At 36.4% G+C, this 23,782-nt stretch overlaps 2 protein-coding genes across 2 annotated transcripts in view; both read left to right on the forward strand.

The window, feature by feature from the left end:
- The window catches only part of SGO2 (shugoshin 2), a 28,550-nt gene extending 17,690 nt beyond the window's left edge, over positions 1–10,860 (forward strand). Inside the window, exons 2-9 of the mRNA XM_032692734.1 lie at positions 668–825; positions 2,495–2,670; positions 3,060–3,137; positions 3,836–3,918; positions 4,298–4,533; positions 5,053–7,008; positions 8,669–8,816; positions 10,436–10,860. Of these exons, the coding sequence (XP_032548625.1) occupies positions 681–825; positions 2,495–2,670; positions 3,060–3,137; positions 3,836–3,918; positions 4,298–4,533; positions 5,053–7,008; positions 8,669–8,816; positions 10,436–10,541 (2,928 nt within the window). The 5' untranslated portion in view covers positions 668–680 and the 3' untranslated portion in view covers positions 10,542–10,860. The remainder of the gene's footprint in view (positions 1–667; positions 826–2,494; positions 2,671–3,059; positions 3,138–3,835; positions 3,919–4,297; positions 4,534–5,052; positions 7,009–8,668; positions 8,817–10,435) is intronic.
- Positions 10,861–14,362: 3,502 nt separating this feature from the next.
- The window catches only part of AOX1 (aldehyde oxidase 1), a 41,611-nt gene continuing 32,191 nt past the window's right edge, over positions 14,363–23,782 (forward strand). The window contains exons 1-10 of the mRNA XM_032693368.1: positions 14,363–14,467; positions 15,416–15,473; positions 16,448–16,544; positions 18,274–18,382; positions 18,923–19,049; positions 19,404–19,465; positions 20,020–20,100; positions 21,015–21,095; positions 22,146–22,290; positions 22,461–22,553. Coding sequence (XP_032549259.1) covers positions 14,408–14,467; positions 15,416–15,473; positions 16,448–16,544; positions 18,274–18,382; positions 18,923–19,049; positions 19,404–19,465; positions 20,020–20,100; positions 21,015–21,095; positions 22,146–22,290; positions 22,461–22,553 — 913 coding nt within the window. The 5' untranslated portion in view covers positions 14,363–14,407. The remainder of the gene's footprint in view (positions 14,468–15,415; positions 15,474–16,447; positions 16,545–18,273; positions 18,383–18,922; positions 19,050–19,403; positions 19,466–20,019; positions 20,101–21,014; positions 21,096–22,145; positions 22,291–22,460; positions 22,554–23,782) is intronic.

Below are 23,782 nucleotides of genomic sequence, written 5' to 3' on the forward strand. Positions count from 1 at the left end.
GCGCTGAGGGAGCAGTGAGGGGGCGCTGAGGGAGCAGTGAGGGCGCTGAGGGGGCTGTGAGGGGGCGCTGAGGGAGCAGTGAGGGGGCGCTGAGGGAGCAGTGAGGGGGCGCTGAGGGAGCAGTGAGGGGGCGCTGAGGGGGCTGTGAGGGCGCTGAGGGGGCTGTGAGGGGGCTGTGAGGGCGGCTGGAGCCTCATCGGAGCGCTGGGCTGGGACACCGCCCCCTGTCCTACGTCTGCTTGCCGGCCATTCTTTCTCTCTCTCTCTCTCTGCTTAAATTTACAGCATTTATAATCCGGTTTATTTAATTGTGTCAATTTAAAATCTGTCCTGACAAAGCACAAGCTGCTCTGGTCGTATTGGGAAGCAATAGAACCTTAGGGGTTTTACCTTTTAAATGCAAACTTAGATAGTTAACTTGAGGGAATGGACAAGCTAAAAAAAAGTGGGATCATTTTAGGTTAAAATATTTCACCTCTGTGTTAATGTTTCAATGTGTTGATTTATTCATTAACCTGTTTTAATTATTTGAACAAAGGTAAAGACTGAAGCAATTTTTTCGATTTCAGACCTTATATCCTTGTAAGAGATAATGAAACCTAATTTTAAGAAGTGTGAGAAAGATAACTTATTTATTTATTTGGACATTCCCCTTGACAATGTACAGGTTCATTTTGGTGATGGATAAAGAAGCAACTGCTAAATCACCATCTGCCATGTTCACCTTGAATGCTATTAAAGGGCGTAGGAAAAAGAGGGATGGAACATTACAAGCTGCAAAATTGAATGCTTCTTTAGCTTCTAAAATCAAAACCAAGTTGATGAGTAAGTACTATTAAAATAAAACTGAAGCCATCTACTGTACTTAGAATGTATGGCTTTAAAAGGAATAGTAGTTCTATTTAACATGATTTGCTGAAATGCTGCCTGTTAAAAACACTAACTTATGTTGAGAATTTTAGGAGAGTCTGAAAGTTAAAATGTGATTGTAAGTTATTTATTTATATAGTTCTCAGAGTATTTTGGGTCCATGCTTCTTGGTGTGCTAGTGTTTTTGTAAAGAGTATAATCAAGTGCATTTACAACACCTATGTCCACAGCCATGCTTGAGGCATCTGAAAATCGAGGACTCAAAATGAGTAAAATCAATGAACTTTTAATATATAGTTGCCATGGTAAAACACGTACTATTCCCATCTGCAAAAATGGGATTTATATAAAATTATTCAATGAATAATTCAATGAATAATTTTATGTAACTTACTGAATCCAAGAAAACTGGAAATATTAATCTGCTGATTTAATCACTTGTCACTTAATCACTGGGAAACTTTGTTTTCCCAGTTAGTCAACATTACATTCAAACATAGGTCTGCCGTGGTAAATGGTTGGGGTTTGTTTCTGGCTCAGACAAAAATACCACTATGGAACATCTCAGAAACTTTTCTGCAAAAGATTGGGACACTATAAATGTAGTGAAACACTGTTATTTGAGAGCTCTGTTTCAAGCAGCATGTTCAGTGAACGTTGATTTCTGCTTCTCTTTCTGTGAGCGGTGCAGGAAGATTTTTTTTTGTTGTTTCTGTATATATTTATATATTTTTGTTCTTTTTGTATATATATTTTAACTTACTGTGGCTTTATGTAAAAATACTAATTTTCAGTGAAAAATAAACTGTATAGATGAATAATGCTAGTGTCCTTTAGAAATCTCCACACTGCAGTAATACAAATAATTCATAATTCAGTAAGATTAATAGTAATTTCAAAGCCTAATGTTTGGAATAAGCTCCCACTGTTGTTGTCTGTTTCCCAAGGCAAAGAAATAAGGCCTTGCAAATTTTGGATAACAGATCACAGAACTAAAAACATAAGACAGTGAAGAGCTGTAGTAGAAGCAGTTTTCAAACTAGCCTCGCTCCTTTTTGTGCTCTTTTAGAGTATTGTCAGACTTTTCTCTGGTTTGGGTTCAGGTTAACTGTGTGCCTACTGTGAATGTGAGGGAAGAGCTCCCGACATTTTGGTAATATGCAGTGCCATTGGAAAAAAAAGTTAAGTTCTTAAACATTCTGTAGCAGATATGTGTAGGTAGGTTTTCATTGGGATGGTGGAAGGCATATTTTGAATTTAAAGCTTTTTATATTGTCAAAACTCCCATTCATTATCAGAATGTTTCAATACTTTAATTTGTAAAATGTGCATTTTTTTTAGAAATTTTTAAACATTTTTATGGTCACGAAACTATCAAGTTTTAAATGCTTTCTTCTTAAAAGAACCTTAGCAGGACCTGTGCATGAAATAAGCTTGAACATGAAACAGGCAGAGTGGTCATCAGACTGACGGCCACAGAAACAGTTTTGCACTGGAAAGTGTCCGACTTTGCTGTCGTTGCATCAAAACCTGCAGATAAAAATTTGTTGCACAGTGATAGTTCACACAGAGAGGGCCTGGAATTGAAGCTGGTGAAAATAACACCATTTTTTGTCTCCTTTAGATAACTCATCTATGTTGAAAGTATCTTTACAACAAAATAACAGAGCATTAGCCGTGGCTTTAAGTGTTGAGAAAGAAAATTCTCGCAGGTTAAAGAATGAGAGGATTTGTCTTCAGAAGGAAGTAGAAAAACTGCAGCTTCATAATATCTTGCTTCGTCAAAAACTAAACGGTTTGGTATGCTGCAAATAACATAATTTAAACTTTGATCAGATAAACCAACCTTTTATCTTTTTTGGAAACTTAATGTTACTTCTTAAAATGGTGATTTAAAATATATATCTCACATTTCTGAAGTTGTATAATCTGAAGTGTAGTATTTAAGTTTGATTTTTCTGTCATAGGTTTTATTGTTCTTACTATTTTGTCTATCAGTGTGTATGTTTATCCATAGCCACTTTAGTGTCAGCTTCACCTTTATATTTATAGGTGTTAAGATGGTATTAAAATCAATTTGTACTCAATTAAGTCTAAAAAAATTATAGCGTAGATTCACCTTTTGTTTCTTCTTAAGGCAGAAGCCACTTAAAATATATTTTTTAAATTACTTTTTCTTTTACATTCAGAATAAAACTCTTATTGGAATAGAAGCATTTTTGAATGATCACCTTTTAACTGCAATAGAAATAAGCAGTCCTTCTGAGGTAAGATGTTTTTTGAACTGTTACCATATTGAACTCATTTCACATGATAAGATTTTCAAGGCATCAGATTGAGTGCAATGTTGAAATATATATGTGTTGTAAAACATTAATCCCAGTCCTTTAAAACTTGGGATGAAACACTGGTCTAGTGAAATAAATTAAATTTTGCTGCACTGAAAGTTCAGGATTTAATCTGGTTTACAAAGTATCTAAAAGTTAAGTATCAGTTAGCTCAAACTTAGTACTTCAGTATATGGTGAGCAAGCTGCCTGCCTTCCTTGCTTAGTGCTGCAATAGATATCCTACATGTGCAAACTTAACCAGAAAACATAGTCCATGTTAGTCCTTGTCTCATGGAAAAATTATGATTAATTTTAAAAAAAGGAAAATACTGTGTTTTCTGTTTTAAACTGTTGTTTAGTGTTGCTCTGTGCTTCTATATGTATAATGCAGTTTGCACTGAAAAAGTCTGCACGTTGCTTTGGGATGCAAGGAGGTTTTGAATTTTGATGAACTTTGTTACAAAGTATTTTCCTTTAAAATTATTGCCTGTGTTTGAATATCATGTGCCTTCCATCAGTGCTTCTATTTTTTTCCCCATTAATTTTTATTTTTTTTCCCCTTTGAGTATTTCCAGTACTTAAAACATAAGAGAATATTCAACTCTTTGTACTTCCCCACTGTTCTTCTTTTGAAAGAATCTGCAGAGTTCCTTTCCTCTGTCAGCTGATCCAAGTAGCCCTACTGATGACCAGTTCAAGAGTGCACGTCAGTCAGTGAGGTAGGAGGTTATATTATTGGTTAAGTGTCTGTGGATTTCTTTTTACAGCTAATCTGTATATTGTCCTAGGTATTTTTGAGGTAATGAGAAACAATTTCCTGTCTAATTCAGACATTACCTATTTACAACTTGGAGTTTAGGGAGACAGTGGTAGACAAAACCTGTATTTGAATAATTCGCTGCTTGCTTCATGTGATCTCACTAGCACAAAGCAGGATTCTTTATCATCAAAAATACATTTGCCCAAAGATAGAACCAGGTTTCATACTCGAGTTCTCGTTTTCTGCTTTTATACATTATTAAGGAAAACATTTTAACAATAGAATGTTATGTTAGAAAATGTAATAAAAATCTTCACAGTAAAATTTCCTCTTTTCAGATCTGTAGAATTGCCAGTGAAGCTTCCTTTAATTGGAACAGCTAATGCAAAACAGCAAGTTAGCCCTTCTCTGGGTGAAATACCGAATTCCTACAAGTGTACCACTCATTTGTCAGAGGAAGTGCATTCAGATCAACTCAAGTTTGCATCATCATTGCCTTCTGGGCCAAATAATCAAAAGTTAATTGAAACAGATCCAGTGGAAACAGCTGTTGACAAGAATAAATTTTTTGAAGGTATGATGTATTTCTGTACAGGTGATTTATTTTTCAGAGCTCTCTGAGAATTAGTATTTAATAATTCACTGCTTGATGTGCAATACAGAAGGTATAGTAAGATTCCTGAACTGTAATAAACTAAGGAAAAATAGAATGCTCACCCATAAATATAAGTGTCCTGACAATCACTTGTGGAATAGTGTTCATTGAAATGACACAACTGAAATGTAACAAAATCAATGTGAACAGAATAAAACCTTTGTAAGATAACCAAATAATAACTGAAGTAGTTATAGAAAAGTATATTTCCATTTATGTCCAATTTCAAGAGTGCAACTTTGGTAAAATACGAAATTAGCTCTAGTTAACTAAATTTTTGAGGACCAACCAAAGAATGTATGTATTAAGTTAAAAAAAACCAACATTTTTATTTTTTCCTACTTGTGGTTCAACCTTCAGTAATTTTATAGAGAGTAATTTTTATAGAGCTACACTCTTCTTTCTTTCACTAAGCTGCTGAATTTTTTCTTTTTGCAGAAAATCAACTGTGCACAGAATTAAGTTGCAGTAGTGCCCTTGTGACTCATGTCAAAAATACACGATCCTTAGGACAGTCTGAGGAGCTTACAAAGCAGTGTCACGGTAGTTCATTGCCGTCCTGTGGAAATGTGACAGAAAGAAAGAAACATGCAGTACTTGATAAGTCAAAAACTCAACCTAATATAAAGGATTTTGATAAAAAATGTGAGTCATTGAATCTGCCTAAACATGATATCAACAGTGGCAGCAACCCCAATGATACCAATTTGCAGGAAGGTTCAAATGACTTGTGTCACATGATTCCCTCACCTCTTAAATATAGCAATGAAAGTAAGACAGATTTTAAGAAGCTGCGTTTTACTGACAAAATGAAGCCTGAAGAAACACTTTATGATGCTGATATGGAGTTGACTGCCAGTGACGCTGGTGAACTACTCACAGTTACAGCAAAAGACAATTATAAATTGCACCAAAATAAAATTAGTAATGCCAATTCTGACAAAATATTAGCCAAGTTCAGAAAAGTAAAATATTCTAAGAAGGATAAAGAAAAAATCAAAAGCAAGACTGAAGTTGATTCAAATTTATGTGCAGAAGAAAGGCACGCTGGGGCTGACAATAGTGAAACCTCAAAAACTACTGACTCGGAAATTCAACTATTCCAAAGCCAGACAGAACAGCTACCTACAGGAGATTCTGCAGAGAAACAGAGTAAAGCAAGTAAAGCTACAGATAGGAGGAGGATGTACCAGGTTAACATAGTGAGTCCAAGAAAACAGGAGACAAATGAAGAAACTTTCTCAGAAATGTCTGGAGACATGGAAAGCAAAATTCAAAAAGCAAACTCAAACTCACCTCTTAACAAGATCCCACCAGAAGTTTATTGTACTGAAAATTTGCCATTCCAGGATAATACTTCTAAGGTGTTTCCTTTACAGGGTGACTTTCTAAATACAAATGAGAAAGATAGCAGACCAACGAAAAATAGGAAAACTTTTCAAAACCCTTCCAAAGCAAACACAGCAAAATCCTGTGGAGGGGAAAATGACCAGGATGAAGAATATATTTCAAAAAAATCTCAAACAGAGATATACCAACTTCACAGCAAGACAAAACAAAACCATAAAAATATTATAAAGGGAAAAGACAATAAAAAAAGTAGTTACAGACAAAGTAGAGAAACTGAAAATGGCAGCATTCATAAAATTAGTCAGAAAGCAGACCAAAAGAGAAGCCATTGTTCACCAGGCAGATTAAAACGTATGTTGGCAAAGGCTGGCCGGAAAACATACATAGTACCAAAGGGAAACCTTACACTGTTCTCAGCTTGTAAAAATCAAGAATTAAAACATAAGGATTCATTGCTTGCAGAGGCTGGAAATAAAGTAACAGAAACTCAGCAAACACAAGTAGCTTTAGTTACTCAGGGTGGTGTAGCTCTGAGTACACCACAAGCTAAAGAACAAGTTGATGATGATGCTAACATGTTAAAGAAAGCAGATTTCTCAGCAGTGGCAGCTAAACCCCTCCCCATTAGTAGTTCTTCTGGTAATCAAATAAAGCAGAAACAGAGATTTAGTTCTGATAATACTGAGACCAGACAAGAAAAAAGTCATTTCAGGCCTATTGATCTGGGCAGGCAGAATATTTTGGATGATCAGGAAGTCCCTCATGAAATAGGTTCCTTTATGAGTAAATTAAAGCCTATTATTCAAGTTGAATGTTCTAAGAATATGTCATTAAATGTAGATAGCTTTTCCCAGGAAGGTCTGTCCAATGTGCGGCTCCCGGCTCTTGATAACCAAAATGTTTCTATCAACTTCTCCATACTGAAGGACTCTGAAATCCATGGGGAAAATGATCATAATGAAGTACTGAATGCTGAAAAAGCAGAACAAAATCTGGACCATATTTCTAAAGAGAGTTACAAAAATGCTCTGACACCTTGTCATGGTAAGTGTGTGGGCTAGGAAGAAAAATGATCTTTTGTTGAATTAGGTAGTGCCTGAAATAGTGTTTACATGTCTTCTCTTAATACTGTTCTAATCATTGCTTGGTTAGAGTGGATAAAACAACACTGGAAAAGGTAAGAATGAAAATCACTAAAATTATGCATATTCCGTATCATCTCTCAGTCTCAATATCTTTTTTTAATTGTGGTAACTAATATCCTTGTTACTTCCCAATATGTCCCAAGATGATTGTAGGCCACATGTAAATAGTCTATATTCTTGAGAAGCAATTTTGGTTGGAGCATGTATTCAATTTTCAAGGAACGTCATGGAATTCAGAAAGCTGGGGATTGAAAAGATCTAGTAGCTTGAGACTTTATACAAGGGAAATAAGAGGGAACTAACTATTCCCTTTATAAATGGAGAACATAGCTGGACTTCTTAAAAAATTCATTTATGTTTCTTTAGAAACACTGCAGTTCAACAGGAATTCTCATATCTAACAAAAGTATGTTGAGTAGGTTTTTTCTATAATCTGTCCACGAGCAAACTTTGATACGACAACCTCTTTTTTAAAATAAGATAAATTAAGAAAATAATCAAACATTGTAGTCTGGAAGATGGGTGTAGATTCTTCCATCAGAAGTGAAATTACTGTAAAGGAGCTAAAGGAATATATGACTAACACATCTATGCAAGAGTTTATAAATACTTTCAAATGTAGCTTTGCAGTTTTGTAGCATTAGGGGTCTATTTTGTAAACATACTTGTTCTCAACAAGTTCCTGTTTACTTCACTGTGTCTGAGAAAATCCCAACACCTAGAAAGTGTCCTAGCTCAGATTAATACTTGAATTCCAAACTATCAGGCAAATATTGCCTCATTTGAATGCTGCCTCATTTGAATGCTAAGACACAATGGCCAAAAAAATCTCCAATTTTACATGAGCTCAGAGTAGGAATACTGACAATTGTGTGAGGTATCAGTCTTTGTAATTTGTAGTTGTATCTTCTCATCTTCAGTTCCTTCTTTGGAAAGTGGATCCCATAATTTTTTTACCTTTACTGAGAAATTAGTAAACCATATCAGTATCAAAGACTGCTGACATAAAAAGCAAGCTAATTAGTTGATCTTCGTCCACTTAAGTATAATTCAAAACCTAGTTAATTTTTCATCCTACATCCAAATCCCTATCTTGAATTGAAAGATTGCTGTGTTCATTTTGTGCACATATGCCCAAAAAGCAGCCATAAAGCTGGAAAATTCAGTACTGGAGAACTCTTGTCCAATTTGACTCTTCAGATTATACATGTATACCCTCCCCCTGCATTCAAGGCCATGAGCTGTGCGGAGGTTTACTTTTGTAAGTGCAGTAATTTAGGGAGTCTTAAGGTGCCAGCTGCAAACTGCAGTGCTCATGGGGCTTCCTGAAACGTCCCATGACCCATGGCAGACCTCAAACAGCTCAAAATTTATTGAAAGGTGCTGTAGTGGCATTTTCGTTGGTTGTTTGTACCAGTTTGAGTTGAGTGTCTTCAGAAGGAGCAGTAACCAAAGTACCTGAATTAGGAAATACCTATGAAAAATAATTATTAATTGAAAGTTTACGTAATTATTCAGAAAATATTTAAAATGAGGCATATAAACTACTGTATTTACAGGGAGAAAGGCTTTCCAAGATCTGACAAATACTGGTATACAATCTCACGCTTTTGTACCTAAATCCCCCAAAACTTTGGAAGAAAATCCAGCAGCACCATCCAGACGAGCTAGACCCACTGTTTGCTACAAAGAACCCAGTCTACACAGGTAGGTGGGGGCAAGTAGGTTGGGGCTTTTGTTTGCCTTTTGAGTGTGTAACTGTCCCCAGTAAAGATAGTTTCAGCTGTTTATTTGGGGATTTAACAGCCTATCACAGATCTCTTTTGCAAAGATACTTCAGTGTTGGTATAAAACTTCTCCTGTGTGGCAGGGTTTCCAAGTTCCAAAGTAAGACAACAACAGTAGTCAAATCTCAAAATATAGTCTGCAGTAATAATGAACAATAGTGAATCTAAATGTTTATCATTATATAAACCCCTTTAGATGTGGATGATTGTAAATGTTATACTTAAAGGTAAACTTATACCATAATAATGTCCTTGTAATATTGTCAAGTGGAAAGAAAATTTATACACTAATATTGTATAATTCAGTAGTTTTCCTGTAAGTAGCTGTATCTAATATAAGAAATCATTTAAGATATATAAATTTGACAATTTGTTATATTAGTTAGCTATATTAATTTTATACTTCATTTGCCTCTCATTGTTCATAGCAAATTTAGTGGCACAGGATTTTTGAGATTGTTAAAAGGCAAGACATAATAACTATTAAAATTTAAAAGAGGATTTTGAAGCCAAAATTCCATTAAGAAAACTAATATATTTGCACTTACATGAATAGATCTAAATCTAAAAGGACCTTTAAGTTGATTACTTCTAAAAATATTCTGGATTTTTTGGAAGTATAATACTGATTTAAGGAACAGTTATGCTGTGTTGTGTGTATATTAGTAGGAAGAGTATTCATGAGGTAAAGACAGTATCAAGGCTTCCCTGTAACAGTGTTGGAAGTGAAAGGGTTATGGTGACTTACTTCATTACAAAGGTGTAAAAAGAATATGCCTGTCTTTTCTGGCAATACTGTGACAGGAGGAAAAACCAAATCCACAAAATGAAAAAAATTTAGAACACTGTTCTAATACACCCTAAAATATTTTTTACTTACGTAAGTAAACAATTTGAAGTAATGAGACTATGGACAAGGAGGAGCTAAAACTAATGTAGGAAGTGTCTTCACTTTACCGCTGGCAATTCAGAAGTGTTTATACCAGATAACTTGTAAAATAAATGGAAAGGGATTAGGGTTACACTGTTACTTTACTAATTGATTTAGATGCTAAAATGCTAATTATATATAATATTATATATTGACACACTGACACTCTTTTACCCCAGAATGATAAGGCTCTGTATTTCTGAGAGAGACAGTAACTAATAATGGAAAAAAATGTTGATGTCACTTAAGATTTCAGATGATTTATATGTTATTTGCAATTATACTGTCCTGAATGGGTGCTGTTAGGCTTTTTGTTTAAATAAGTTTTGAATTTTGTTTTATAGGAATATCACATTAATATGACAGAGGTCACATAAAAAGACTACTATTTTTAGAATTATTTTGGAAAGCAGTAGTAATCTATTCCTTGCTATTTCAGATATAATTATTTTCCGTAAATTTAATTTCTTCAGTGTATCAAGCTTTCATTAAGAGTATTTACCACTTGAGTTATTTTAATTTGAATTGTTATTATAATTACATTATTATAGTTACATAGGTGCTTGATGATATTCGTACACAATGTCTTTTTTTTCTTTTCTTTACAGCAAATTAAGGCGTGGGGATCGGTTTACAGATACGCAATTTCTGTGTTCCCCAGTCCGTAAAGTAAAAAATAAAACAAGTTTTAAAAGTAAATCAAAATTTATTTGAAGAAGACAAAAGAATTGCCTTTATGAACAGTACTTCTAAAATGGGTACAATTGTTTATGTGTGTATATATATATATGTTTAGCAATATAGAATGCTTATTGTTCTTTGATTAGTAAAGTTCTTCCAAAGTGAAATTTTCTGAAAAAGGGGCACAGAATACTTCACTGAGGAAGGCATATACATGTTAGGTTCCACTCATGTTTTGCATTTCTGGTCAGTAATTTATAATTTCTTCAAAGTGTTTGCAGCACTTCTTAAATTGTAAGAAAAGTGTATGTTTTAATGTAAATTGAAAATAAACTAGCTTTGGGAATTTTAATGTGAGTTTTTCATATTTATTTTGAGTAGAACCATTTCTCGGTGCTGTTTGGAACAGACCCATGCATCCCAAATTTTGATAAATTTATTGAAATAGATGGAGACAGTCCCTTTTTTTTGATAGTTGACTTTGGGATTTGACAGAATCATACTGAAATTTGAATAAGGAAGTCTCACTGAGGAATAGTGGAGAGAAGTCTAGTGTCCAGAGTACATGCCAGAGGCAGCCAGGAAGATCACTGCAATGGAAATTCAATAGGGAATAGGATCCAGACAAAGCAACACCTTGAGTTTCCAACTGAGAGTGCTAGTGTGATGACTAATACAACCACACTTACCATTCAGCTGTCAGGGTTCTGTACTCCTTCCTCCCTGAATTCTCATGAATAACATTCTGCATTCCATAATGAGCTGTCAGCAGACAAACAGTTTTCTGTCATTACCTCATTTGCAGATGCTGCCAGCTGCAGGCTACAGCTCACAGCCCACACAACTTTTACAGATTACAACGGGTAAGGTCCAGGTTAATTTTGCAACAAAGATAGCCAGAGCTCGTTTTTAATGAGTTACAAATAAGTTAACTTATTTTGGTTAGAGACGGTGGTTGCTCACGCGGTATGCACTAGATGTCACTAGTGTACATCAGCTTAAAAATTGATCAGGCACATTAATAGAAGAAAAACTTATGAGGAGTTACCAGAAACACCATTCTGGCACAGGATGTCTCTGAATTGCAAATTGTTGAAGGCTGGAAGAGAGTCCTAGAGAAGCCTTACTGTGCATTTGACCAATTTTTATACTTTTTCCAAGGGCATTCACTGTTGAAACTTTCAGAGACCAGTTCTTTGGTTAGCGAGACCTTTTGTCTGATACAGTACATCTCTTTTTAAGTGTAACTGCTACTCTTAAATTTGTTATATATGCTTAAGGATATGTATTCTTAAAAATTTATAATATATGCTTAGAAACGTTCTTAAAAACTTTACTTTTTGTACTTCATTGTAGATTTCATTGTAACCTGGAAAGCTGATGGAGAAAATAGTCCTTTAACACATATTAGAGACGAAGGTGATTGAGAATAGCTGGGATTGATTTACAAACAGGAAATGAGGCTTTATTAACCTGATGATCTTCTCCAGCTAGCTTGGTGGGTGAAGGTAGAGCAGTAGATGTTGTTTGTCTCAGCTTTAGTAAGGTTTTTGACATTATATCTGATAACATTCCACAAACAAGCTGACAAAGGAGGTGTGAAGTGCACAGTGAGGGGGGTTGAAAACCCAGAGGGGTTGTGATTAGTGGCATGTGGTCCAGCTGGAGGCAAAACACTTCTTAGGGTTTTATACTGGGGCCAGCACTGTTTAACACCTTTATTAACAACCTGTATGACAAGGCAGAGTGCACCCTATGCAAATTTGCAATTGATACAAAACCGGAAGGAGTGGCTGAAATACTGGATGGTTCTGTCCAGAGGGATCTGGACAGGCTGGAGAAATGAGCCAAGAGGAACCTCAAGAAGTTCAACAAGAGGAACCTACATCCTTCTCCTGTGAGAAGAAATTCTCCAGAGTTTCAGCTGCATATTTTGACAGAAAAGTGAGTCATGAATATCAAAATATATTCCTGGATGTAGTTTTCAAGTATGTCTGTTCTACGTGTAAGAGCTATCACCATAAACACTGAGGCACAAAAGTATTATTTACAAATACTTCAGTAATACCACAACTGTTTTCCGTTGTGGTTTTTTTATTACAGTCTGTAGCCCCAAGGCAGCTTCCCAAGATCCTGTAGGACATTCCATGTATGAATTTGGAGTTAAATACAGGACTAGCGAGGTAAGGACCTTTATCCTCTAAACAGAGAGCTTGTTCTAGCTGTGGTCACCAGTTCCAGAGACCATGCAAAGATCGTAAATGCACAGCAATAAGGACACCAAGATGTTTTCACACAGAACCTCACAGGAAAAAAAGAGTATTCAATGAGTATGAAAATTTTTCCAATAAAAAACTTGCCTTATTACCCAGGCAATGTGATCTGCATGGCAAAACAGAGCTGTTAAAATTACTCTGAAAAGTTTAAGCAAATAGACTTTTTCCTTCTGAAGCTTGGTGTCACCACATTAGTAAGACCCTTATGAAGAGCTGCAGAAATGGTTGGGAAGACAGATTCTATCCTGATCCAATGTTATTTCAAAAAGAATTACCCATAGAAATTTTTATGCATTTTTTCCTTGTCTTTTTTTTTACCAAGTTTGTAATTAATTTGTTTTCTTTTTAATTGAAATGTTCTTGCTAGCTTCCATTATTTGTCAACATCACTGGCTGTGTCATTAGAAATCCCAAAGAAGTGCTTTTTACAGCTTGTGTTCCCAGTCCTGGCACTACAGCAGCAAAACACAGTGGTTTTTTAAATGGTTGTTGCTCTCTATTGCCTGCAGTTTGAAAGCTAGAAACAGAAGCACATGCTTCATCTTCCCAGAAAATAAATAATATTTTAGGAGATGGTCTTAATTATTTTTCAGTGATAGTCCTGTTGTTCCACACAGCGTCAGGTGTTACCAGCTACACTGCCAGGGTGTTCCAAATATAAGCATGTAATTTTCAATAAAAGTATAAGGCCTAGGTCTTTATGCCCTCATTTCTTCCATTTCTTTTAGTATTGGTATCTTTCAAAGTAAAAAAAAAGGATAAAGAAAATGGCCTGAAGATGCCCAGAAGTTAAAGTAACTCTAAAATCATATTATTGTTGCTACTGCCCTTCTTCCCTTGCTTTCTCTACTCTTACTCTTCTTGTTGCTCAAATTAATGTTCTATAACAGAACACAGAGAAAATTCACTTTGATATTTTCTAGGATGTATTTCTTTTAATTGTTCCCCAAAATGATCACATAAATGCAGCATAAAGAATGTTACATTGCCTTTGCATCTTCACTAAATGTGCTTGTTTTACCAGATCATTTGATATATTAGAAGCTCTTTCCAGGCAAAAGATGTATAAACAGCTCGTGATTTTTGAGGTAAAAATCAATCTGTAGCCATCAGCAGGGATTAAGATAATTTTGCTGAGGATAAGGTAATTTGAACTTCTCTTTATAGTTTCAAAGTTGCTTTTTTCTCATGCTTATTTAATCTGTTTTTTTTTTCATTTAATATTTTAGTTTGCCAGCTATAAAAAATTTTGGTTTAAATTTTGTAGGAAATTATTTCTATATATTTAGATTATACAGAAAGAGGAAAATATTTATGTTTCTATAAACCCTTGCCTGCACGAGTAGCCCTTAAAAATGGTTTTGATACCTGGAAGTTACTGACAATTACTTTGTGAACGGATATATAACCAAGAATTCCATTGGGCTCATGATCACTACATTGCTGGACTTTATCACAATTTAAAATTAACCTAGGAGATTGTTTTATAAGAGCCTCCCAACGTTTCACAGCGTCAGTGTCGCGCTCCGAGCGGCCTCGCTCTCGCTGCCCGCCCCGCTGCCCCGCCCCGCTGCCGAGGCCGCTCCGGCTGCCCGGGCTCCGCTGGTTCCGGGACTGGGCACGATGGCTCCACAAGGGGAAGCGGCGGCTGAGGAGCTCGTGTTCTATGTGAATGGGAGGAAGGTAAGTATTGCCCGGAAAGAGTGTGGAGAAAGAGGGGCTGCTGTGCCAGAAGGAACCTCGAAGGGTGTGGGCACAGATTTGGCTTCCTCAGACTTCTTCATGGGAGTATAACTGAATCCTCACACAAGCCTCCAGAATAGCCATGGTTTCATCCCATTTTGGCTACTTCTGCTGTGTTTGGGGGAAAAAACATGTCAAAGTGAAACACACTTTCAGCTGGGTATCAGTTTTGGCTGGTAAGCAGTCTATTTTTTTCATTTATACGTGTCTGGCTTCTCATCTTTGATGGTATCAGATTTTCAGAGGCACAACTGAAAGTCAACAAGACTCTGGTGCCAAAACATGGACTTATTGACCATAAAGATAATATTGCAAGGACTGGTTGTTGATCCAAAGCAACTGTAATGGACTAGCGGATTCTAAGGAACAGAATAAGAAATGCTTTACTTGATCAAGAATGTGGATGTTCCTGTTGCTCTGTTGTCAGATGATTACAGCAAGTAAAAGTTCTTACAAATAAAGCTAGAAAAGAAATTGTTGCTGCTGACAGCCTTAAAAGATCATTGCAGTGCATCGAAGTGCCAGGGAGACTTTAAAATCTGCAAATCATTAGTTCTTTGTGTTGTCACTATTGTAGCAAAGTTCTGCTGTATTTTTATTTCTACTATGGCCAAAGGTCAGTTCCCTCAGTGTAGCCTTTCACTGAGCAACAGTTATTTTTAGTAGTTGCAAGGTGCCCTGACACTTCTTTTCTGGAAACCTCTCTGCCTGAGAAGAAATTTCCAGAAGCAACCCAAACTCTCCAGCAGTGTTTGGCAATTAGTTTAGTTCTATGAGAGGGAACCAGAGAATGATTCTCTTCTGGCTTTGTGGGAATGTAGTTTGTGCACTGCATTTCGAAAAGCCTTGGTTTCTTATTTAAACCTTGTTTTTAATTTCTTACTGCAGATAATAGAGAAAAATGCTGATCCTGAAGAAATGCTGCTGTCTTATCTGCGAAAGAGGCGTATCTTTTTCTTGTCTGTTCCCTAAAGTCACTCATGTGAAAGCCTTTTTGAAGCAAAATTCTCATAAATTTTAATTCAACGTTTAATTACCAGGTTAAAGTAGTTGTGATTCCCCTAAGATAAACCAACCATATTAAATAATGTCTCTTTCTTAATCCAAATACTGGTCAGTTGAGCTACTGTACTTTTAACCTAGTTTCCTAAACACACAAAATTATGCCATCAGGCATAATCAGGTGTTTATCTGTGTTCCTCCTCTCTCCCCTCGTAAAGAAGCCTGAAAACCTTGTGGCCAGTATACATAAAGCTTGACAGAATAGAAGTCTCCAAGTTTTGTGACAGTCTCTCTCCTAGGAAAAGACAGACATTGTGATGAGACCCTGAGTCTGATGGGATTTTGAGGGGGAGAAAGGCATCTTCCTTTTTGGTGGCTTTGGAATATTAAATTATCTGTTCGTTGATTCACAGTTTCAGATTGGCCACTGTTCCAGGTTCACAGAAATGAGCACTTCTCTCAGAAGTGTGATCTTTCAAACGAGATGCAAGGTTAATATCCTTACTATAAATGGACCTTCTGGGAAAAACTGGGATATGGGTTTTCAATGGTCCATTGCAATTTCAGGTATATAGCTGGTTTGCCCATTACATGTTACTTCCTTTCATATTTTCACTTGGAAAACTATTTTTCACTTCCTCTTTCTGTCCCAACTTACTCCTCTTCCAAAATAAGTCCAAATCAAGTTTTCTGTTTTCTTGAGGACAGGATTTTGGTCACATCATTCCTTAACTTCAATCTTATTTTCATTCAGAATTTCAGTGCAACATAGAAAAGAGTCTGATGCATGTGCTATGTTACCAAACTAATTTTAAGTTCCTTAGAGGTTTAGGAAAAAAGGTGGCCCCAAGTCTTTGAGCAGCATAAAGACCAGAATGGAACCAGATAATTGTTTTTCCCTAATAAGAGCATTTTCAGTCCGTCTTACAGGAACTAAGTATGGCTGTGGAGGAGGTGGCTGTGGTGCCTGCACAGTGATGATATCAACTTATGAGCCAGCTTCAAAGAAGATACGGTATCCTTAACAGAAAATGTTGAAAACTACACAGAATTTTATGATTGTAGCTACTATTTCCAGATATGAAACTGTAAAAAGAGTTGTAAAATATGTACTTAATAGTAAAAAAATCTAAAGTAAGGGTCACTGTAATTCAAGAGAATACTGTAAAAATACTATTGATTCAGATATATTGTAAAATTGCTGAAGTATCATACTCAAATGCTGGATTGGCTTGTATATTCTGACAGCTCCTGCAAGGAGATTTTGGGAGGCATTAATTTAAGACCTTTGTATTGACCACTGGAATGTGGCTCCTACCTGCAGCTCTGTATCATGGTTTAACTCCAGCTGATAACTGAGCACCACAGAGCCACACACTCATTCCCCGTGGCAGGATGGGGGAGACAATCAGAAAGGTGAAAGTGAGAAAACTCGTGGGTTGAGATAAAGACAGTTTAATAGATAAAACAAAAGCCGCTCATACAAGCAAAGCAAAGTAAGTAATTCACTCACAACTTCCCATCAACAGGCAGGTGTCCAGCCATCTGCAGGACAGCAGGGCTCTATCACATGTAGCAGTTACTTGACAAGACAAACACCATCACTCCAAACATCCCCCCCTTCCTCCAGCTCTGTATGCAGGCCCTCTGGTATGGAATATCCCTTTGGTCAGTTTGGCACAGCTGTCCTGGCTGTGTGCTGCCCAACTTTTTGTGCCCTTCAGCCCCCTCGCTGGTGGGGTGGGGTGAGGGGCAGAAAAGACCCTGACTCAGTGTAAGCGCTGCTCAGCAGTAACTAAACATCCCTGTGTTATCAACACTAATCAAAAACAAATCAGCACAAATCAAAAACACAGCTTCATGCTGGCTACTTTGAAGAAAATGAACTCTGTCCCAGCACAAACCAGCACACTAGTTTTGTCATATGACTGGTAGGAAGATATGGCTGGCAGAATTTTGTCTTACCAGCCCTTCAGTACTGAACTCTCTCCCTTATATCCCACTCACAAAAAGAAGGACTTTGAAACCCAGAACCCAAGTTTCATTAAGCTAAGAAATGGAATAAATTACTTTTAAATTGAGAAAACTCCAATCAAATTGTTAAATGGTTACAGGTCATTGTCAATTGAACTGTTTATTAGGTGAGGGGGAAAATGTTCCAGTTGTTCTTTTAAACAGCTGCGTTACGTTGGAATGTGATGCAAATAAAAAAGTTTTAAGTTACCGAAAGTGTTGAAATTAAAAGAGTCAGAACGACTCTTGAAAAGAAACACTTCAGCTGTATTAGAAAAACAAAGAATTTTATTTTAATGGTTAAAAGCTTTGAAGAATTTTCATTTTGGCATGTTGTTGCTATTTAGTGTGATATTTATTTTACATCATAATTTCCTTTGGATGAGAAGTTTGATTATAAATTTGCAGCAGTAATGCTTTACTTCCTTCAAATGACTACACCAATCCTCCCTTCCCCATCTTCCTCCTCCAAGATACAGTTGACAGGTTGCTTGTGGGCAGGGGAAACAAGAGGGCAATTAGAAAAGACTGAAGGATTGAGGAAGATTTAAATTCTATGGAACTGTCCTCATAGATATGTTTTTTTATACTGAGGACATGAGACACAGGTAACAAGTGATCCCTTCCCATTCCAAGTGATGATAGTGACTTGACTGACTGAAAAATAATTTTCACACATTTATTATAATAAAATAACATTCATGTTCTTGATTCTCCTTTATGTTCTGAAGACACTATTCAGCCAATGCATGTTTGCTTCCCATTTGCTCCTTGTATGGTGCAGCAGTGACTACAGTGGAAGGTGTTGGAAGTACAAAAACCAGGATTCATCCCGTTCAGGTGAGAGTACAGTATCACTAAGAGGATTACTGATTTCTTTTTTGTGTGGACTGGCTTTAGTGGCAGTGTTTTTAGGGCATGGGAATTTCATATAATGATTATTTTCCTGCTAAATGGTAATAGAGAGCAACATGGGTTTCTGATGGTTGATGAATCAAGATTTATGATATATGGTGGACCTTTCTTTAGTACTGACAGTGTGATCAAGTAGTTGGTATATAAGGATTGTTGGAATGGATCAGGCTTGTGCTCCATTTGGGCTAATGGCACATCTTGGACAATGCCCCTTTAGCTGCTGTTTTAGTATAAATGCAAAAAAGACAGAAGTCCACTGAAAGTTAGTTAGCTTCCTTAGTAAGATGTGCCTGGACATCACACCCAAAATAATTGCTCTTGTTTGATATTGCTTAAAGTGTTTTACTTAAAAAGTCTGATTTAGTGTGAAGACAAGATTTGCCATGGTGTCTCCCATTTAAGAGAGAATTCATTAGAGTGGAGATGAATATTGAAAGGAGTGCTGTTTGTGGTATTTCATTTCAGGAAAGACTTGCCAAGTGCCATGGCTCCCAGTGTGGTTTCTGCACGCCTGGAATGGTGATGTCCATATACACTCTGCTAAGAAACCACCCAGAACCAACTTCAGAGCAGATGATTGCAGCTCTGGCTGGTAAATATTGCCACTTTTTAGTGTGCAGGTGTGTCTCTGAAGGATTTTCTTCAGATGCTCTGTGTGTGTGGGTATCTGTCTGTGTGAGTACGTATGCATGCATGGATGGATGTACTCTGTACAAATTGTGCTTCTCAGCAGAGTTGCTACTGGATGCAGTCCTTGTATTCCCTGTTATTCTTTTCTCCTGGAAAATGAAGCATGAAGTTGTAGACTGTTTCAGAGACAGGAGTTCAAAACATCCCCATATGTGTCTTTTGAAGTGCTTTATAAAAAGCTTCATATAAAGACCTGACATTTATAAAGCCACATGCTTTAGAGAAAAGCTTTTTCTGACTGATTTTGTTTTTTCAGGGAACTTGTGCCGCTGTACCGGATATAGGCCAATCCTAGATGCCTGTAAAACCTTCTGTAAGGTAAGAAGAAGTAGCAATGATAGGATTACTAGATTGGGCCCATTAATATATATGTGTTTACAAACCATCAAGATTTTCCTTAAGATCATTGCTTTTCTCTGTTAAGAGATGTAGGTCTGAGTAGGTGGCCTAACCTGTGAATAATATTGATTAACACAAATGTTCAGGGTTTACTGTGGGTTAGTGCTGGCATGGATAAAAGCAGAATTTGGATCCACATTCTTAGTAATTTATCATGTAATGTAACATGTCAGAAACCTACAGAGAAAGACATGGGAGTGAACATTTTGTAAAGGAAATAATACAGACCATCTACATGTGCTCTCACAAAGTCAACTGCATTTCACATAGTATGAATTATTTTGTATTAAGGACTTCAATATCTGATGATTTTAGATTATTTTTTAATATCACTTCTTTAACACATAATCCTTCTAATTTGGCTTGGTATTAAGCTTCATCTAGAACTTTATTGAAATATAGAGTCACTCTTATCAGCTTTAACTCATTACCATTCTGGGCAATATTTCACTAATGGGATATTCCTATTTTAGGAATCTGTTTGTTGTCAAATGAAAGCAAATGGAAAATGTTGCTTGGATCAGGAAGAAGATTTGTTTGACAAGGAAGAGAAGGTAAGGTTTTAAGTATTTCACCTATCCCATTTAAATATAAAACTTAGAATATTGCATAGCTTTTTTTCTTGTAATTAAAGTAAATGTAGTATACTCTGCCATTTTTGTCCTCCACCTTACATAATATTATTTGATAAATGAGAGATTTTATTATGACTCACAAAAACTTTTGAGTATTTGTATGTATGTGTTTTGTGCATACATTTGGAGTATTTTGTATGTATGTATTTTTATGTGGAGGCAATGACATGCCAGACAATTGGTGTAAGGTAGTTTGGATCTCCAGAGCTGAGACTTGAGCAGCTTTTCGGGTTCAGTACTTACTATTAATAGTCTGAGCTCTACTCACACAGAGTGAGTATTACATTATGCAAGAAATCAGGGCATATATGAAGTTTTCTTAAATCAGTGATCAGTGATGGTCTGAGTGTAAGCATTGATCTCTTAGGAATCTGACTGCTGACTTGAGTTTGAAGAGCTGATATACTCTAGAAAATCAGATTGTGATTTTATGTAAAATCTCTTTTCCATACAAATATTTCACTTTTTTCTCAATTTTCTTTCAATAATATCTGATCTACTTCTTTCAGTTGTGAGTCTTTTAGATTGGCATGAAACTAGTTTCTTATAGGAGGGCTACTGGAAGCCTGTATTTAGTCCTTCAGTTGCTTGCCTCTGCACTGTCATTTGTGTTAGTAATAAAATCTAAGAAACTGTTATGAACACTTCCTTCACCTCAGCAGCTCCAAATGATGCATGGAAATATAACAACAAATCTGAATAATAATGGAATTACTAGTTTTCTAGTGATTACAGTCAGTGCCTCATGGTTTGGTTTTGGTTGGTTTTGTTGTTGTATGAAATTAATGATGAGAGAAAATTTTTGGTCTTTGCTTGTCTTCTTTCTTTGTAAGGTTTCCACCAGCCTGTTTTCAACAGATGAATTCCAGCCCTTAGATCCCACCCAGGAGCTTATATTTCCTCCAGAACTAATGGTAACTTCTGCTGCTTGTAGACTACTCTTTAGCTCCATTCAGAATTAATTCTTAAGTCCTGCTTAGCAGTAATTCATCAGAAGAAATGTCAAAACATTTTAATGTCAATCCAAAATTACACTCCTTTTTTCAGTAAGCTTATTGAATATTCACATACCGAAAAACCCCCATATTGGGAAAACGAAGTTGCAGAGTTAGATGTTAAGTGAGAAGACAAAGAAGTAACCTAAACTGGGTTTTCAGTGCAGCACCTGAAGATATAAATGCTTTGCAGCAAAGTGAATTGCAAACACTTTTTAACACTGGGCAAACAACACTTTTTCCCCATTTTGTGGCTAAATAGTTTTGTTAGCCTTTTCCCAGACCATGGAGTGTTTATCCCCAGTGATTAAGGTATGCCAAAGATATAAACAGATGGAATGGAAAGTGTTAGGATTCCTTAAATATTGATGGCAGTATTTGCCTAGAAAAAATGAAAGCTGTTTGCTCTACATTATTGTCAATCTAGAGATTCAAAGCCAAACTCTCTGTATCTAACTGGCTGCTATGGAGAAAGGTTCATAACTGTAAGACAGGGGTTCTTGACTGTGTGTTTGTATCACTACTAGTTCATAGGCTATTTCCAAGTGATCCATGAACAACCAGAGACACTTAAATGCATGTGTAATTCAGAAAGGGATGCTCCTGCCAGTGTCACTGGTGACTCTAGCCAGCTAAGGAGGTAAACACCTCCTTTAGTATTTTTTATCACTTTTCGAACAGTTTTACCAAGTGCAAGATCTATGCCTACATCTTTTGCTTGGGGATTATTTATGATCAATATTGTTTAGCCCTTTGGAATTACTTGAAGACGTTTTACCCACACAGTCTAGAATTTCACCACTATGCAAAGAGCCAGCATAACATTTCTGTCCTGTTTTTGTCCAATTTGAAAGGCTTAAGTAGAACTGCCACTGTTTAAGAACACACTGGACTTTCAGTCCAGTGTCTATTAGATCTCATACCTGTCTGTATGTCTAAATATTTCAATCTGCTGTATTTCCCCATCAGAGAATGGCTGAAAATCAACCCAAAAGAACTCTGCTTTTTCATGGGGAGCGAGTGAAATGGATCTCTCCTGTAAGCTTGGATGAATTACTGGATCTGAAAGCTGCTCACCCCAAAGCACCTCTTGTGGTTGGGAACACCGGTGTGGGTATGCATACAATCAGAATGGCTCCTGTTGCTGTAATTCCAGTGTGCGTGGGAGGAGTGGGGCTACATTTGGCATTCTTTTGGCATGTTCATCCTAAAGTTTGCGCTCCACTAAGTTGGAATTGTCATTATGGAAAATGTCTCTTTTCTAAGTATATTCCTGTCTTGCAGGACCTGAGATGAAATTTAGAGGTGTGTTCCATCCAGTTCTTATTGCTCCTGCAAGGATCCCAGATCTGAATGTGGTGAAATGCACAGATGATGGTCAGTAGACTTAACTTTATTCAGACATAGGAAATTTTTTTGCAGTAAGGAATGCTGCTCCATTCCATAGTGCTGAAGGTGTGAAGTGCTTTGTAACTCATTCCTAACCATGCTTGGTTCTGTGGCCACCATCCCAGTGCATGATTTGTCTTCACGATGCAGTGCAGTGCTGACCAGCAACATTACCTTGGGCCTTAGTGCAAGGGTGATTATTCTGGTAATACTGGTTCTGGTGCTAAGTCATGCAATATTTGCCTTGTGATCTCTCTACCATGCTCTGCTGAATAGCAGAGAGAGACCCATACAGAACCACAGAGAGACTTAGCACATGGCATGCTTGTTTACATTAGAAAAAAAGCTGTGATAAAACTGGCATAGCTAATATGTATTATCTAATCTAATTCTCAATCATAACAACAGTGATTATTGCAGATTAAAAAAGTTCTTTACCTCATTTTATATGTTTAAGATTAGCATGGGGTTTTTTTTAGTTAAAGTTAGACTAGGTTTTAGTGTTTAAATAAATTTTAGTGAAATTAGAAATGACAACTAGAAATAGGTTTAAATTTACCATAATAGTCTAAATTAATTAAATATAAATTACTGCCAAAATTTTAAGGGAAGTCATATCCTATATCTAATGAAATTACTCGCTATATGCCTGAACCCACTTTTTTATAAGTGGTAAACTGTATTTGACAGTTTTTTCATTGCATTTAGAATCTTTTTTAGTTCAGTCATCTAATTCTATTCAAAAACTAGGGTTTTTTTTAGCTGAAAAGGAACTCGGAATTAAAAAGAAGCTGGGAGAATGCTTAATGCTTTTTTAAAGTCTATAAATAAAAACCTTTTGGGAAAAAGAATACTGTATTTGTTGCTAGGGCTGTTTGGTTTTTTTGTTGCCAGTGCTACCTACCCATACCTTAGGAGAAGAACTAGAATGTATATATGCAAAGCAAGATCAAATTATGATGAAAATCGTGTTTAAAAATAGGAAGAGTCTGTTGAAAGCATTTTGAAGCTGATGAAGAAGAGGTGAGCTATTAGCTCAGTTTCATCACTTACAGAGATTTTACCCTCAGTCTCCTGAAATGAAAGGTCACAGTCCTTTAATATGCAAAGACCCCTCTCCTTTTATCTGCCTGTATTCCACATGAGCAGCCCCAGCTCTACAGTCTGTACACAGTTTAAAACCCAGGTGATAAAGCAACGCACACCTTACATTTTCA

The sequence above is a fragment of the Chiroxiphia lanceolata genome, chromosome 7, assembly GCF_009829145.1.
Source record: "Chiroxiphia lanceolata isolate bChiLan1 chromosome 7, bChiLan1.pri, whole genome shotgun sequence".
Classification (NCBI taxonomy): Eukaryota; Metazoa; Chordata; class Aves; order Passeriformes; family Pipridae; genus Chiroxiphia; species Chiroxiphia lanceolata.